At 47.4% G+C, this 16,773-nt stretch overlaps 1 protein-coding gene across 2 annotated transcripts in view; it reads right to left on the bottom strand.

The window, feature by feature from the left end:
* Window positions 1-1,173: 1,173 nt before the first annotated feature.
* The window catches only part of FAM167A (family with sequence similarity 167 member A), a 31,044-nt gene continuing 15,444 nt past the window's right edge, over window positions 1,174-16,773 (bottom strand). The window contains exons 2-4 of one of the 2 annotated variants that reach the window (XM_074947432.1): window positions 13,839-14,393; window positions 2,216-2,463; window positions 1,174-2,035 (exon numbers count right to left, since the gene is read on the bottom strand). In XM_074947432.1, coding sequence (XP_074803533.1) covers window positions 2,023-2,035; window positions 2,216-2,463; window positions 13,839-14,210 — 633 coding nt within the window. In that variant the 5' untranslated portion in view covers window positions 14,211-14,393 and the 3' untranslated portion in view covers window positions 1,174-2,022. Of the gene's footprint in view, window positions 2,036-2,199; window positions 2,464-13,838; window positions 14,394-16,773 lie in introns of those variants that run through there. The other variant, XM_074947431.1, reaches the window with a different exon arrangement.

A 16,773-nucleotide genomic window follows, 5' to 3' on the forward strand; every position in this document is an offset into this window, starting at 1 on the left:
TGTTCTTGACAAATCCATGCTGGTTATTCCTTATAACACTATTATCCTCTAGGTGCTTACTAATGATTGTTTCATAATTTGTTCCAGTGCCTTTCTGGGTATTGATAACGAAACTGACCTCCTTTGTAAATTACTTTGAGATCTGCTCATCAAAAGCACTGTTAAGAGCTGGGTATTACTGTTACTGTCGTAATCAGCCATTGCTACAGAACATTGCAGTACTGGACCAGCACTGTAGGATGCTGTCGATACTTTAATCAAGACTGAACGTTAGCAGTGGTCACGCACCCGTGACAGACCTCCTGACCGGTTTCTGGGAGATTAATACCCCATGCATAAGAAGTGACTAACTGGCATGCCGTACTGCAATAAGGATCGGTTAATGACCTCCAGTGACAGTCTTGAATCATTGCTCCCTCTGAAAGCTATTGTAGTTTCCGATTAAATGATATGGACACCCTGGAGCTACTAAAGCCCAAATCATTCAAGGGAAGGAAAAAACTAAACCGAAAAGACTTCACTGCCCTGTCATTCCTTTCTAGGTCCCTGTGGATTCTGATGGGCTTATACACAATATAAAATTTGCGATCAAAGACGTGCAGGTGCCTCTGTCTGCGCCCTCTGCCATTCACCAGAAGAGCTTCCTCCAAGCCGACGCTCGGGAAACTGATTTGTGAAGCTGATCTCGCAGGTAGGGAAGAGCACAGCTGGCCTGGTATGATCAGTAATGCAAGTTAGGGACAGAAGTTCCTTTACGCTCGTGAAGAATGGAGGGCATTGCCCCAGAGATCTGTGTTCGGTGAAGGCTTAGAAGGGACGGAAGCAGAGCCTTGAAACAATCCTGATACAATATAGACTGATGGCTCTGTTTGGCAGTAAATGGTCACTCTCTGTGTTGCTGAGCACACGCTCACACCACAGATCAACAGCAGACTTGGCAATAGCTCTCTTTCTTGTACTAATTTTACAGTAATTCTTACTACTGTTTCAGAGTAACAGCCGTGTTAGTCTGTATTCGCAAAAAGAAGAGGAGTACTTGTGGCACCTTAGAGACTAACCAATTTATTTGAGCATGAGCTTTCGTGAGCTACAGCTCACTTCATCGGCATCCGATGAAGTGAGCTGTAGCTCACGAAAGCTCATGCTCAAATAAATTGGTTAGTCTCTAAGGTGCCACAAGTACTCCTCTTCTTCTTACTACTGTGATCACTAGGAAACATATCCGTTTTCCTCTTTACATTTCCTTCTTTTATTTGGATACGGCTAGCCTGGCACGCTGGAGGCTGATCCTGGGGAGTGCTGGCCGAGTCCCACCTGATGCCAGTGGGATGGGGATGTGGGCCATCACAGTGCTGGTCTATTGCCCTATGTTTCTTAGTCCGTTTGGGGGATAACCGAGCCGCCTCGTACGGCTGTTGTAGAGAAAGCAAGTTAAGAATGAGATCCAGAACATTTGCAGCCCTGATCATATCCTCCAGAGGGCACAGACCAGCCTGAATCGCTGTATAAATGTGTATGATGTCCATAGTTACCATTCACAGCGAAGGCACAAGTCAGGACAAGCCCAGCTTCTCTGCCGTTCTTTTGGGATTGTGCACGACATAAACCCACTATAACTCATCCCTTGGAAGCGTGGCTGCCATTGGAAATCAGCTTTCTAATCAAGATAGCAACCTTCAGCCCCTCCAAACAGAGGAGTATCACTGGTTTTTAGAGGAGCCATGGTTTCTGGCCCCAGGCGGATGAAAGGGGTTTTGCTTTGGTGCATGGCTGTACTTGTAATCTTCCCTTTGATTTCCAAGCACCTGGGAGGTCCAGTGGCCTCCTGCTGCCTCGCAGATCCTTCTGGCACTGCCACTGTCTTTTACAATTACTTACCAATGAGGAGGAGGAGGTGGGATTGCACTTGCAAAGGAGCAGACTAAACTGCAGGTGTTAGCCTCAGAGGCTCTTCCTGGTTCCTGATGGTTCTAATACCCCAGCTTGTCTGTAGGCTTCTCCATACTGTCTCAGGGCTGAGATCTACCGGCACCACCTGGAGGCAAGAGCAGCTGTGGGATCTACCGCATTTTACCTCTTCCCCTCTGCGTCCTCTTGAGTCTTCGGCTCTGGCAGTTCAGTGGAGGGATCCCTCTGTCTGCACCTCCGCTCCCCCAGCCCTCCCCCAGGGGCGCTCCCTCCCGTGCCCCCCTCCCCGCTCTAGCACAGCGAGAACCTGCGGGAGTTGATGTTCATCTTGGTGACACCGATGAGCTTGAGGGGTGCGGAGAGGCTGAAGGCGCTCATGAGCGGGAAGTCGCAGAAGAGGTCGGCGAGCTCGTCCCGCTCCTCCAGCTCGTAGGTGGCGTCGTTGAGCATGCGCCGGTGCAGGTGGCAAGTCTGCTCGATCTTCAGCTTGTTGATGTCGCTGCGCAGCCGCATGAGCTGCCGTGCCAGCTGCTGGTCCTGCAGGCGCATTTCTGTCTGAAACACAGAGATGGGCGGGGGGCGGCAATCAGTCACCGCAGCACTCGGGATTCACCCAGCTTCCCTCTCCCTTTAGCTGAGGGCACTTTAATTTATCTCGGAGTGAGCAGCACTTAAGAGAAACAGCAATTATAGATGGGGAAAGAATTCCCAGGGAATTGTTCCCACCGCCCTGGGTCAGATCGCCTGCTGGCGTAAATCAGCCTAACTCCATGGAGTTAGGCTGATATACACCAGCTCAGGGTCTGGTGCATTACATTCACCAGGGGCTTGTCCCACCCAGTTTTAAGTGGCTCCTGCAATGGGGCTGCCCATGGGAGATGCTGTTCTGCATTATAGTAGATCTCACTGCTTAGAAGTTGTTTCCTGATATCTAGCCTTGAAAGGTGGCAGATTCAGAAAGCATAAAAGGAAATGCCCTTTCACCCAACACATTATTAGGCTGTGGAACTCATTGCCACTGGATCTCGTGGGCCAAAAGATTAGCAAGATTCGAAGAGGGATTGGACATTATACGGAGAATAAGAATAGCCAGCGTTAGATTAATAAAAACCAACAAAATAAAGAGCTTTGGAAGGGAAATAAAAACCTCAGGCTCTGGGGCTTAGGCCAGCCTGTGACTATTGCAGACCAGGCTGAGACTGAATGTGGAGAGCAAATTGCGTCGCACCTGCCAGTTGTGGGGTTCTTACACCTTCCTTCAAACTGTCTTGTACTGGCCACTGCTGGAGACAGGATACTGGACTAGAGGGAACCTGCATCTGATCCAGTTTGGCCATTCCAAAGTTCCTAAATGTTGCTTTAAGAACATAAGAACGGCCATACTGGGTCAGACCAAAGGTCCATCCAGCCCAGTATCCTGTCTACCGACAGTGGCCAGTGCCAGGTGCCCCAGAAGGAGTGAACCTAACAAGTAATGATCAAGTGATCTCTCTCCTGCCATCCATCTCCACCCTCTGACAAACAGAGGCTAGGCTTTCATCAGTTTCAGTCTGCCTCTCCTACCTAGTACCTCCTAACCAACCCCGCTCTCTTTCTGGGGCTTGCCCTCTTCAAATACTTGTAGATGGCTTTCATTTTCCAACCTGGTGCCTGCTCCCAATCCCACTGGAGTTAGTGGAAAGACTCCCATTGATGTCAATAGGTTTTGGATCAGGCCCTTGATGGTTTTCTGGCCAAGCCAGAGCACATTCAGCCACACTCTGACACCGATCTAGCTCTTTTCATCTTTTCCCATAAGTCAGCTCCTCCACCCCCTTTATGATTTTTGTCACCTTTCTCTGGGCTCCCTCCAGTTTGAACCTGTATCTGTTCCTGAGCTGCTCAGAAACAGACACAGAGCATCAGGCTAAGCCCTGCCCTGTGGGCTTTTGCCGCAGAGGAGCTGGAGGGCACCCTGGGGGAATGCCCCTGAGGCAGGGGGCACAAAGTCTGCTCATGTGGCTCAATGCATTCCTCCCATGCACAGAGACAAGGGGCGATAGAGGGTGGCAGAGACAGTGGCCAGGGCAGTCCTATGTCCCAGCAGTTCAGTTCTGAAAAGTCCTCACAGGGCCATTGCAACAGGACCGTGAGTTAGGGGGCTGCCCCAGCTTGTATCAGGGGCCGAACTAGCCCCTGGCAGGCCCTGAGCAGGAGAAGCACAAGCTGCTTCCTCTCTGTCTCTGCACAGGCAATGTTGCAGGGGAAAGACCCTGGTGCCTTGCCCAGGGATGGTCTCAGTGCAGGCCTGGGGGTGGAACCGCTGTCTTGCAGGACCAGGGACTGGGAGTGTGGCCTGGTTCTATCCCTGCCATTTTGTGGGACCTTGGGTAAGTCGCTGAGCAACTCTGGGCCTCAGTTTCCCCTCCTGTCAGTCCTCTGCCTCCCAGGGGTGCTGTGAGGCCTTGTGCTCGATGGGTGTGCTCAGGGCTGATGTAAACACCGTTAGGATTAATCAGGGGCAGGTTTCTCTCACTGCAATGGTGACAGATGGATGGCCGAGCCTGCCAGGCCCTGGCAGAATGTGCCCGAATGCCCTAAGAACATGGTGAAAACCCTGGATCCTCATCTCAGTGGCTGGGGGAGGACTGAGTCACGGTTATGCAATTACACCAGGCTCAGAGGCAGCTTACTTGTAGCATTGTCAGCATTTGTGATGTCATTCCTGTCTCTTCCCCACACAACCGCCACCCCCCGAGCAAAACGGAGCCTTACAAAGTATTGATGTTGTTGAAATGTTTCCATTTCTGGGGGAAGTTTTCTGACTTTTCTGCAGGCGTTTTTATCGTTTTAACCAAAGAGGCTGGCAAAATGGCTGCTGAAAGTTTCTGTTTATTAAGGATGTCGACAACCATTTTGATTGCGTTTTCGCTACTGTTTTCGGTTAATGGTCTAAAAAAAAATGCTTTAAAAAAGTCACAGAAAGGTTGAAATAACAAAAGAGGGGTCCTTGGCATGAACGCCACTTGGACAGTTCCAATTTTTTCACGAAACTAGCTTTTCCTTTTCTGGAACCCACTCTGGCCTTTCTGACGAGGCACTGATACGCTGTTAGGGCACCCTGACGTTTTCACACAAGCCAAAATACCAAGATGGCAGATGGTGCTCACAGCTCTAATCTCCGACTTTCCTCTCCCCTTCTTGCCCACCCCATGGCGACAGCTGAGGTTTTAACAAGGCGAGCCATGAATACTATTCTCAGCTCTGCTGGGCAAGTCACTGTCGTTCTCTTTGCCAGTTCCAACACCTTGTGCTTTGAGATCTCCGCATGCAAAGGGCTCTGAGTGTGCTAAGCAGCATTATCATCCCCACAGGCTGAATCACAAAGAGAGAGAGTCAACGCACCAGAAACAGGAGCTGCAGTGACTGATGGTAGCAACATTTTCCCAGGGAGATAAAGCTCTCCTCCGGCTTTGTTCGCTTCTGTGGCGGGTGGGGTTAGGGGCTGGGTGGGAAGTTGCTTCTCTTTCGGCTGAGCTCCGTTAAGAAGAGCTGCCTTTTTCCTTCCAGAAAATACATAAAGGAAAAAGAAACAAAGCTTTGTGATGGCTGACAAAAGGATTATCAGCACAATGGAGCAATGACGCTGGAGACTCTGCCCATCTCTGATTGGGATCTGACGTTCAGAGTTTTGCTTCTTGAGAACTAACAAACATCTTGTGTGGTAACAACTCCTTCGGGGTGTTTACACATTTGAGGCATGTATTTGTGGTGACTGGGCTATGGGTGGAATCCATGAGGCCATGTTCCACTCATGGGGAGTTGGCTCGAGATACACAAAGGAAAACCAGGCATCACCAAAGGCTTGTTCAGTCTAAAATAACCATCATCACAATGGAACTATGGCAATTTACAGCAGTGTGAATCTGCCTCTATATAGCTCACTTCCCTGATGTGACGATTTTCAGGGGTGCTGAGCACCCACAGATCCCATGAACTTCAACTGCAGTTCTGGGTGCTCAGTAGCTCTGAGAATCAGACCCCCTGCCCTCCTCACTTACAGAGCACCTTTCCCTGGAGGATCTCAAATCTCTCTGAGACCAATTGATCACTCCCTTCCCATGAATGCGAGGGGCTATGTATTAGAGCTGTTCCCATTTTACAGAGGGGCAAATCATGGTGCAGCAACATTGGAATTGCTGATCTCTGAGCCATCTAGGCAGTTCACTTGTTACTGATGGGAGACCGGACCAGATCTGCAGAGGAAGGTTAAGTGACTTGTCCAAGATCACCCAGAAAGTTAGCAGAGCTTGGGGCAGAAACCAGAAATCCTAACTGTGGCTCTGCTATTCTAGTTCCTAGCTGACAGTAATGGAAACACCTAATCCAAGTTTGACAGAAGGCACTGTAAATTATGAATGACCTCCGTTATAAAGGGACACTGTCAGGTAGACAGAGTTCTACACAACTTACTGGAAAGAGTGAACAAGGCTATTGTTTGTGTGTCAGTGGCCACAGTTGTTTTTCAATTTAAACATTCCCCTGCTGGGCCAGCAACACAGCTGTAACACGTGGCTCAACTTCATCTGACCTGGACAATGAAACCAATCGTAAATACACAGGTAAACAGCCCAGCTGTGTGAAGAACAAACAACTGAGAGCATGATTGGTGAACAGTCAATTGGATATTCCAGAATCCAGTTCAGAAGTGGCTGGTAAGAAATCTCTTTCAATATGATTTCTGTTTTGAACAGATCCATTTACATTTAAAAAGGCAGGAGAGCAGAACACCCCAACTGAACCCTGTCATATAATCAGAGGGGTGTGGATCCTATTTTATCATGGAAATCTGGAAATTAGAGGCGGAAAAGACCAGCTAGCACAACTAGTGCCTGGTCCTACTTCTATTGAAGTCAAAACTCCCGTTGACTTCAACAGTGCAAGACTGAGCCCTGAATTCCTGCCCCTGCCAATGCAGGATTATTCCTTAGTGTCGATTTATTCGCATTTTAAGGAGAATTGCTCTCCTCTTTCCTACTTGCTCAGTTTTCAACAGGGGACGCAGAAATGCCCCATTGGTTTAGTCCCATTCTGAGACAACAGAAGGTATGTGTCCCAGCTATTGGAGCTAAGGAGAGTGATCTCTTTAGAAAAGCTATTGCCAGCAGGAGAGTGGGGTGGGGGGAGAGAAAACCTTTTGTAGTGATAAACACCCATTTTTTCATGGTCTGTGTGTATAAAAACATCTTCTGTATTTTCCACAGTATGCATCCGATGAAGTGAGCTGTAGCTCACGAAAGCTTATGCTCAAATAAATTGGCTAGTCTCTAAGGTGCCACAAGTCCTCCTTTTCTTTTAGCTATTGGTATATAACCTCCATTTTCATGTGGCGCAGCAGTGAAGTCTCAGTACCTCCTTCCTAACCAAAGGGATGCATCCTGCTCACCCTCACCAGCCCAGAAGGCTCTTTATCAGATATTTACAGTGGAGAGCACATTATAATAGAGAGTTCCATGGACCTACCTCTCTTTCCATTCCCATCCATGCAGATCACTCCCCTCTCAGTGCAACCCCATAATAGTCCTGTCCATCTAGATAAGGTACTTATAAAGTCTCCATTACGGTAGTATCTGAGCACTTTGCAATCCTTAATGTAAGTGCTATAAGCTCAGTGTACAGATGGGAAACTGAAGCACAGAGAGTCTGAGCTTGTCTACACAGGGTAGGGGCTGGGGGCAGGGGCGGGAATGAGTCCACATTAACTTTAGTTAGTGCGCACTCCAATGACTTGTGTCCATACAACACAAGGAATACAATGTACTAACAGGCCAGTCAATCCATGTTCTGTACTCTGCTTTGAAAGCGGATTAAGTTCCTTGTTACAGCGTCCCACATCCTAAGTTAGAGTCCTAATCACTGCACTGTCCTTCCTCTCTGCTTTTAACGATAGTCAGTACTTCTGTAGGACAGTAATATTAGGAAAATATTTCGTTTGTTTTTAACCTCTTTCCATGGCATACACCTGATGGAAAGAAAAAGAAACCAGCACCATAGGAGCAGCCAGCTCTCTGCACACCACCAGCAAGGGCCCCTTGGACCATCATTTGGGAGCCTGTGCCCCTCGCTTCAGTGGAGCTAAGGAGGGGGGCAGAGCACAGAAAAGCTGCCCCAGGGAACTCCTGTGTGCCATAGGGTGATATTTCCCAGCATCTCTCTCTGTTGCAATGCAGATCAGGGCAGTGGGAGGAGAATGGTCCTGGCCAATCAGGCTGCAGCTGGCTGGCTGAGTTAGAATTGAGAAACACTGGTGGGGCAGCGGATGGAAGTTGCATTGCAACGGTCCATGCTGTCATAAAGAGAGAGCTTTGCTCGCCCGGGCTGCCAGTCCGGCATCTCTCAGTAAATCCAATCTCAGAAAAGCCAAAGGACTCCTCCCCATCCCCCCATAACACCAGCACAATCTGCAACGAGGTGCACGTCAACAGTGCTCCTGCTCGAGCTTCTTCTTCCGAATTCAGTTTAGTGCCCATTTAGCTCATTTTGGGAGCAGAGGCTGGGATAAAAATAGGCCCATTTGGAAACCTGTTGCAGAGTAACAGAGCTTTTGATGTGGATGAGAAATTGATCTGAAGTGGAGACACCAAAGATCACTAAGGTTTAGATACCATTACTGCCTTTTTAATTAGGACCTGAGCCAGTGCCCACTGAAGTCAATGGGAAGACTCTCAATGACTTCACTAGGAGTCGGATCTACCTTAGTAAATCTGACCATTCACACCAACTATATTCACAGTAGAGCTGGGTGAAAATTTTTTGGACTAAGCTTAAGTTTGCCGAAAAATGCAGATTTGGGTTGCCCGAAAAGTGTCGCAAATTCGTCTCAAATTTTCCAAAGTGTTTGGATGGCAAAACAAAGCAAAACAATTTCCAATGAAATCAAATGTTTCATTTCAACATTTTCACTTTTTTTTCTTCCACTTTCTTTTCCACGCTGCCACACCCTCCATGCCAACCAGGTTTATTGCAGGACAGGACCTGGCTCCCTTCGTCTGTCTGAACCTGTTGGCCCATCCATGAAAACAACTAAATATTAAGGGTCAAAGTCCATTACTTCAGTCAGAGCTAACCACATCTGTGAGCAGAACTTGAATCTGTGGTGAGGGCAGATGTTGGGCCTTCCACCCTCAGGACACTGATTAATTTACTCTGCTTCGTAAATACCAAGAAAAGCCAATGTTGCAATGTTACTTAGGCCGTGTCTACACTACAAAATTAAGTCAACCTAACTTATGTCAGCATACAGCTGCCGCAGTAATTACATTGCTTGTGTATGTCTAAACTTTACTCCTTGTGTCAGTGAGCATCCTCACCAGCAGCGCTCGTTTCAATCGTACTGTCAGTGTGGGGCATTGTGGGAAGGCTCCTGAAAGCCAGTAACAGTTGACGTAAGCAACACAGTGTCTACGCTGAGACTGTGTCGACCCAACTACATTGACCTTGCCTCTACGCCGCTCGTGGAGGTGAAGTTATTAAATCGGTGTCGCTGGACAGTTACATCGGCGGGAACAAAATGTAAGTGTAGACATTTCCATAGGCAGATCGACGTAAGCTGCCTTGCGCTGACCTAACTCTAGTGTAGACCAGGCCTTATTTTCTATGGGCCCACTCCTTAAGACTTTACTCCCATTGACTTAACTGCTGGTTTTCATTGAGCGGGGAATTTAGGATTTACCCTATGATATTAAAAGACCTTTAACCTGATTTGAATACTCAGAGCTGGTCAGAACTGTTCACCTAGCACAAAAATCAAACATGGGAATAATTTCCAGGGCTCGAGCGTGCTGGGACTGAAAGTTGTTCAACCCCTCGAGAAGCTTGTAGTGTGCTGAGCTGCACAATTGCAGTTACAGCTGCAAAACGGGCCTTGGGAGGGAATTTGCATTCCAGACTCTATCCGACTTTAAAGGCCAGATGGTCAACTGGTGTCAATCGGTGCAACTCCATTGACTTCAGCAGAGCTGTACTAATAATGTACACTAGCTGAGGGGCTGGTCCTAATGTGTTATCACGTGATTCTCAGTGAGTGCTATCTCTTCCTGGACCACTGGAGCTGAAGACCATGAACATTTCCCCTAGATTTGCAATAAGGTCTTGGATTTGCCCCTTTGGCCTCTCTGATTGGACCTGTGGCCTTGAGGAGTCAAACTTGCTCCTTTTGAGGAGCTGAAGGATGTGCCTTATGTCCCTGGAAGAAATTATGTGCTCTAGGTTTGCAGCAAGGGCTTAGCTCTAAGCTAGAGCTTTAATTTTATATCTGGGCACTTTTAATTGACCCGTTTCTTGGCTGGGTATCCCCACATGCGTGTGCCTTTGACCCCTCAAGGGTTAGATGAGCACCACCTGCTCTAACGTTACTTCCAGGGAAGGTCGCTCTGGCTAGCACAGAATGCAGATGGCTACTCTGTTGCTCAGGGCAGACTGGCGAAAGCCAATTAGACTGCTGCTCTGTACTCTGCTGCCAGGTCAGTTCCAGAAGGCAGTTAGGATGCTGGTTATGCCCTAAATTATCCGTGTCCCGAGTTCCTCAGAGGTTGCCTCTCATGTGATGCCCTGTTGCGGCACCTGCATTCAGCTGGAGTGGCTGTCCCGGGATGGAGCTCACGGAATTCCCAGCTCCCTTTCTCTGTGCATATAACGCAGGCCAGAAACACTTATCGCTCACCTGGTAGCACGCCAAGGCCCACGGGGTAGGGTGTTGGATGGCGTGCCAAGCTCCCCAGGGCAAGATGTTGTCAGTGGCAGGCCCTCTTTGCTTGGTATTTGCTCCTGCTAGAAGTACAGGTAAACCCAAGCCTAGCCACATCTGGAGGCAAATTGTACCCTGAGAGTTGCAAGTGTAACGCCCACTCACTGGGGTGCAATTGAGGCAGAATTTGACCTGTAAGATGAAATCCTAGCCCCACCAAAGTCCATGGTTGCTTTGGCATTGATTTCAGTGGGGCCAGGATTTCATCCTTAGAGCACAGTATAAGATGGGTATTTTGTTTGTTAGGGCATTTTGCTAACTTCAAGCCTTGATATGCTCTAACAGTCTGCTGGCAGCTGTTCCCCATCTTTGGTCCATTCTAGGTGGGGATGAAGTGGTGTGGTGAGTCAAAAACATGCTCTTTGTTTCAGGGAAATTCTTCTAAATTATGTAAGATGCAGTCAGATCCAGTGATGAGTGTCTTGTAAGTGCCCATGGGTATCATTAGGAGAGTGGGACAAGTAGATAGCTCTTTTTCTTCTTTTTATTTTATCTTTCTCTGTTTATTTACCACTTTTATCCTTCATCACATTGTGTGCATCCACCCCCAAACCCAAGCCCCAGATCGGAACAGCACAGCGGGGCTCAAAATAAATCTCTACCTGTGTAAAAGGCAGAATCCAAAGTCCAGATGCAAATCCTCTTGAACTTGGGGCTTGGAAAACAAAACTTGCACCTTGCCATCATCACTGGGCCTGTTCAGATCTGTTTTTCAGATGAAGGCCATTGGGGAGTGAGGTTTGAGTCATAAACCCAAATTCGACATGGATCCTAATCTGAGGCAATGTGCCAAGATTTTCTAACATGACTAGTGATTTTGGGGGGCCCAACTTGAGACTCCTTAAAGAGGCTGATTTTCAGAAAAGGGCCACGCAGCTGCACTCTGAAAATCAGACCCCTGGCAAGTGTATCAAGCTGGACACCCCAAAACTGAGACAACCAAAATCACACATCATTTTTACAAATAATTTATATACGGGTAAACCAGTGCTGGGCAAATGCAGTAAAATGTATGTGTGAATATTCTTGTGAATGAAACTCATTAAGTCATGTTTATTCATTTATTTGCCAATATTTGGGTGGCGAAAATTTTATTCACAAGATTTTTTTTCTTGTGGAAAGCAAAGCACTCGTGCAAATAAATATTCACAAGCACACTCACACCCAAAGTGCTCTCACCGCCATTTAGAAGAGACATTATGATCATTACTGCAAATCTGGCAAACAATTATGAATGTTGGCAGAGTGTTCACAAGCAAACAAGGAACCTTTCCCTTTTATAATGCCTAGGATGTCCAATCAGGCAACAGGAATAAAACAATGTGACTCAGGTGAACAGTCACATGGCATGAATAATAGAGAATAAATACTCATTGTGACAATGAGGAATGGATTGTTGGGTGGTTAGAGCACTGGAGTCTTGATAGACTTGGGGTTAAGCCTCTGCTGTGCCACGGACTTCCCTTGTGACCTTGGGCAAGTCACATAGCCTCTCTGCGCTTCAGTTCCCCCATCTGTAAAATGGGGATAACAACATTGCCCTACAGGGGTGTTGTGAAGATAAATACATTGAATGTTATCACGCCCTCAGATACTAGAGTAATGGGGACCATAAAAACCCAGAGACAGAGAGACTATCTCATGAGGCTGACATCTTTTCTCACAACCAGTTTGTTGGAATAGCCAATCCCTGTGTACGAATTGTCACCTGGTCACCTGTAATTTGCAAATAGGCAAAACAAAAATAAAAGAGGCTACTGTTCATCAAAGGGATTGTTTGCTGTGTAGAGTTTTCCCACCATAATAGAACCCAGTGGCAGCCCAGATGCTTGGATTCAGCTCCAGGTACGACCTCCTAAATAATGCTATCACACAACCTTGCTGTCCCCAAACCGCCCCCTGCTCCTACCAGAGAAAGAAAAACCCCAAAAGATTGTTCATTGCTGTAACGAGTGAACCCCAAAGACAGAATGTACCAGACCGGTGGTTCCCAAACTTTTTTCCACCAAGGATCCATTTGCCATCTGACTAAATTCCCCAGGCCCGTTTCGTTTTTCATACATAGATTTCATGTTCTTATTATTCTCTTTGTTGGGTTAGTTATTATTTGATCCTTGCTGAGTTCATAGTCCCTTTCAATAGTAGATACATATTTCTTCTTAATGCTTCCACATTTTAACCACGGATCCATTTTTGTCTACAAATTCACGGTCCATTTTGGTCAATTTCACGGTCAGAGGATTTTTTAAAATCGTACATTTCATGATTTCAGGTATTTAAAGTTGAAATTTCACAGTGTTGCAATTGTAGGGGTCCTGACCCAAAAAGGAGTCGAGGAGGGTTGCAAGGTTATTGCAGGGTGTGGGTTGCGGTACTGCTACCCTTACTTCTGCGCTGCTGCTGGCAGGGTGCTGCCTTCAGAGCTGGGTGCCCGGCCACCAGCCGCTGCTCTCCGGCCACCCGGCTCTGAAGGCAGCGCAGAAGTAAGGGTGGCAATACTGTGCCCGCCCTAAAATAATCTTGTGACCCCCCCACCCCGCAACTCCCTTTTGGGTGAGGACCCCCAATTTGAGAAACGCTGGTCTCCCTGTGAAATCTGTATAGCATAGGGACAAGCACACAAAAGACCCGATTTCATGGGGGAGACCAGATTTCACGGTCCGTGAATTTGGTAGGGCCCTACACATCACCCTTATTTTCACTTTAACTAAAATTATATTTGTGGTGTAGTCATGGACAGGCAGGTCCTGGTACTACTGGAATGCCCCCACCAGCGTGAGCTCTCCTGTACCATGTGTGTGAGGTCACGAAGTGCAAGGACACCATTTTATTCTCAAAATGGCCTACTCCACACAGTGTGACCTTGCACAAGAAGATGGTGTCCTCTGCACAGGGTGACCTTACATGTATGGTGAGACCGCACTGTGGAGAGGACGCCATTTTGAGAACAAGATGGTGTCCCCCTTGTAGTAAAAGTGTCATAACACTGTACCAGCGCATTCCAGCCCCACTGCAGTACTCTGGCTTAAGGGGCGGACCCCCACATAACCCATGGCAGACCCCACTTTGGGAACCACTGGACTAGACAGTCACTTTAATCTTCTCTTTAAAGACCATTATTTATCTTGGAAAGGAAACCACTTACCAGTTCCTTCCTGAGCCAATTCAGAGCTTCCTCAATGCTTTCAAAACCACTTAGTTTCCCTGAAGTAAGAGTCACCTTCTCCTGGGAAGAACTCCCTTTGAGATGCACCTGCACCTTTCTTAAAGGGATGACTTCCTCTGTGGCCTTTTTCTCTTCTTTAACCTCTTCCCCCGCAGAGGGCTTGGGGCTCTTCCACGTCTGGTCCTCAAGTTTGGCTTTCCACTCCAAGTAGGAAGGGCGCCTGGTCTCCAGTCTCAGTTTCTCTGTCAGAGCCTTCAGGCTTCTCAGGTGGTCATGTGGGGGTGTGGCATTCTCAGAGGAGGCATCTGGACTGTCCACCACCTCTTCTATTTGGATTCTGGGCAACGACATCCTCTTCTATAGTAAAATGTTATAGAGGTTGATTGTAAAGTTCAGGGCAACAGCAAAACTCAGGGAATCCTTCTGAGAACAGCTTCCATCTGCTGACTTGATGCACAAAAGCAAGCTCTCATAAGCCTGCCAGCCACATCAGCTGGTTCTCCGCTCCGGCGTCACTTTAATTACGGAAAACACCTAAAAATAACAAATGATTGTTTTAACTGCAAGGAAAAAAAAGGAAATGACAGCTGAGTGACAGCTCCTCCTAAAACCTGGCTGGAATGCAGCATGTGAAAGCACGTTATAAACCACTGTGCAAAGCTCTTCCTGGGTTATGTTACTTCACTACAGATTTCTGACGGGTTTTTTAGGCAAGAATTAACAAGCTCTAACTTTTAGAGAAACCTTTGTCATGCAGATCTTTCAATCCTTAAGCTTCAGGCCATAATGAGGTCAGGAAGAAAGCCTAGTCCCCGTCTAGTGATAGCATAGCATTGCATAACTAGATGCATTCTGGAGGTTTTACACCTTCCTCTGAAACATCCAGCACTGGCCATTGGTGAAGTGAGGCTCTCGATCAAACAGGCTCAGATGAAATAAAAACTCAGACTTCCAGTCGGAATTCAAGCCAAAGGGGGTTGGGAAATGTTTGATTAACATTTTTTGTTCCAGCCCAGTTTTTCAGAACTTAATGTTTCAGATACAAAGGATTACTGGAAAAAGGCTAATGTAGTGCCAATCTTTAAAAAAGGGAAGAAGGAGGATCCTGGGAACTACAGGCCAGTCAGCCTCACCTCAGTCCCTGGAAAAATCATGGAGCAGGTCCTCAAAGAATCAATCCTGAAGCACTTACATGAGAGGAAAGTGATCAGGAACAGTCAGCATGGATTCACCAAGGGAAGGTCATGCCTGACTAATCTAATCGCCTTTTATGATGAGATTACTGGTTCTGTGGATGAAGGGAAAGCAGTGGATGTATTGTTTCTTGACTTTAGCAAAGCTTTTGACACGGTCTCCCACAGTATTCTTGTCAGCAAGTTAAGGAAGTATGGGCTAGATGAATGCACTATAAGGTGGGTAGAAAGCTGGCTAGATTGTCGGGCTCAACGGGTAGTGATCAATGGCTCCATGTCTAGTTGGCAGCCGGTGTCAAGTGGAGTGCCCCAGGGGTCGGTCCTGGGGCCGGTTTTGTTCAATATCTTCATAAATGATCTGGAGGATGGTGTGGATTGCACTCTCAGCAAATTTGCAGATGATACTAAACTGGGAGGAGTGGTAGATACGCTGGAGGGGAGGGATAGGATACAGAAGGACCTAGACAAATTGGAGGATTGGGCCAAAAGAAATCTGATGAGGTTCAATAAGGATAAGTGCAGGGTCCTGCACTTAGGATGGAAGAATCCAATGCACCGCTACAGACTAGGGACCGAATGGCTAGGCAGCAGTTCTGTGGAAAAGGACCTAGGGGTGACAGTGGACGAGAAGCTGGATATGAGTCAACGGTGTGCCCTTGTTGCCAAGAAGGCCAATGGCATTTTGGGATGTATAAGTAGGGGCATACCGAGCAGATCGAGGGACGTGATCGTTCCCCTCTATTCGACACTGGTGAGGCCTCATCTGGAGTACTGTGTCCAGTTTTGGGCCCCACACTACAAGAAGGATGTGGATAAATTGGAGAGAGTCCAGCGAAGGGCAACAAAAATGATTAGGGGTCTAGAGCACATGACTTATGAAGAGAGGCTGAGGGAGCTGGGATTGTTTAGTCTGCAGAAGAGAAGAATGAGGGGGGATTTGATAGCTGCTTTCAACTACCTGAAAGGGGGTTCCAAAGAGGATGGCTCTAGACTGTTCTCAATGGTAGCAGATGACAGAACGAGGAGTAATGGTCTCAAGTTGCAATGGGGGAGGTTTAGATTGGATATTAGGAAAAACTTTTTCACTAAGAGGGTGGTGAAACACTGGAATGCGTTACCTAGGGAGGTGGTAGAATCTCCTTCCTTAGAGGTTTTTAAGGTCAGGCTTGACAAAGCCCTGGCTGGGATGATTTAACTGGGAATTGGTCCTGCTTTGAGCAGGGGGTTGGACTAGATGACCTTCTGGGGTCCCTTCCAACCCTGATATTCTATGATTCTATGATTCTATGATTAGGTCTGTTCAAGCATTTGAACTTTTGGTCCCAAGCCATAATATTCAGATCTATCTCCTCATTGCCGAAGATCGGGAGGAGGGGACAGAGTTTGGCCTGTTATAGATAAAAGGGGTGACTGTGACATAAATATCCAGACTGGGATTCAGACCCCAAATCTTTCCAAAGTTCAGTGTGTTTGGACCTGGGGTTGTGGGCTCCTTGTCTTCTCTGACATAAACACAGAGCAATCTGTATACTGAAAAACAGAACAAGACCTAAAACCCTACCAAAACAAAACACTCCACTGCACCCTCTTCTCCCCTTGGGAGGAGGCGGAGAGAGCAAACAACACATGACAGGTATTAATCACGTCGCTTAATGAACGTACGGTGATGGGCACGGTATAAGGGCAGCTGTAGAATAGAACAGTATTGGGAACAAACCTTT

This window comes from Natator depressus, chromosome 3 (assembly GCF_965152275.1).
Source record: "Natator depressus isolate rNatDep1 chromosome 3, rNatDep2.hap1, whole genome shotgun sequence".
NCBI lineage: Eukaryota > Metazoa > Chordata > Testudines > Cheloniidae > Natator > Natator depressus.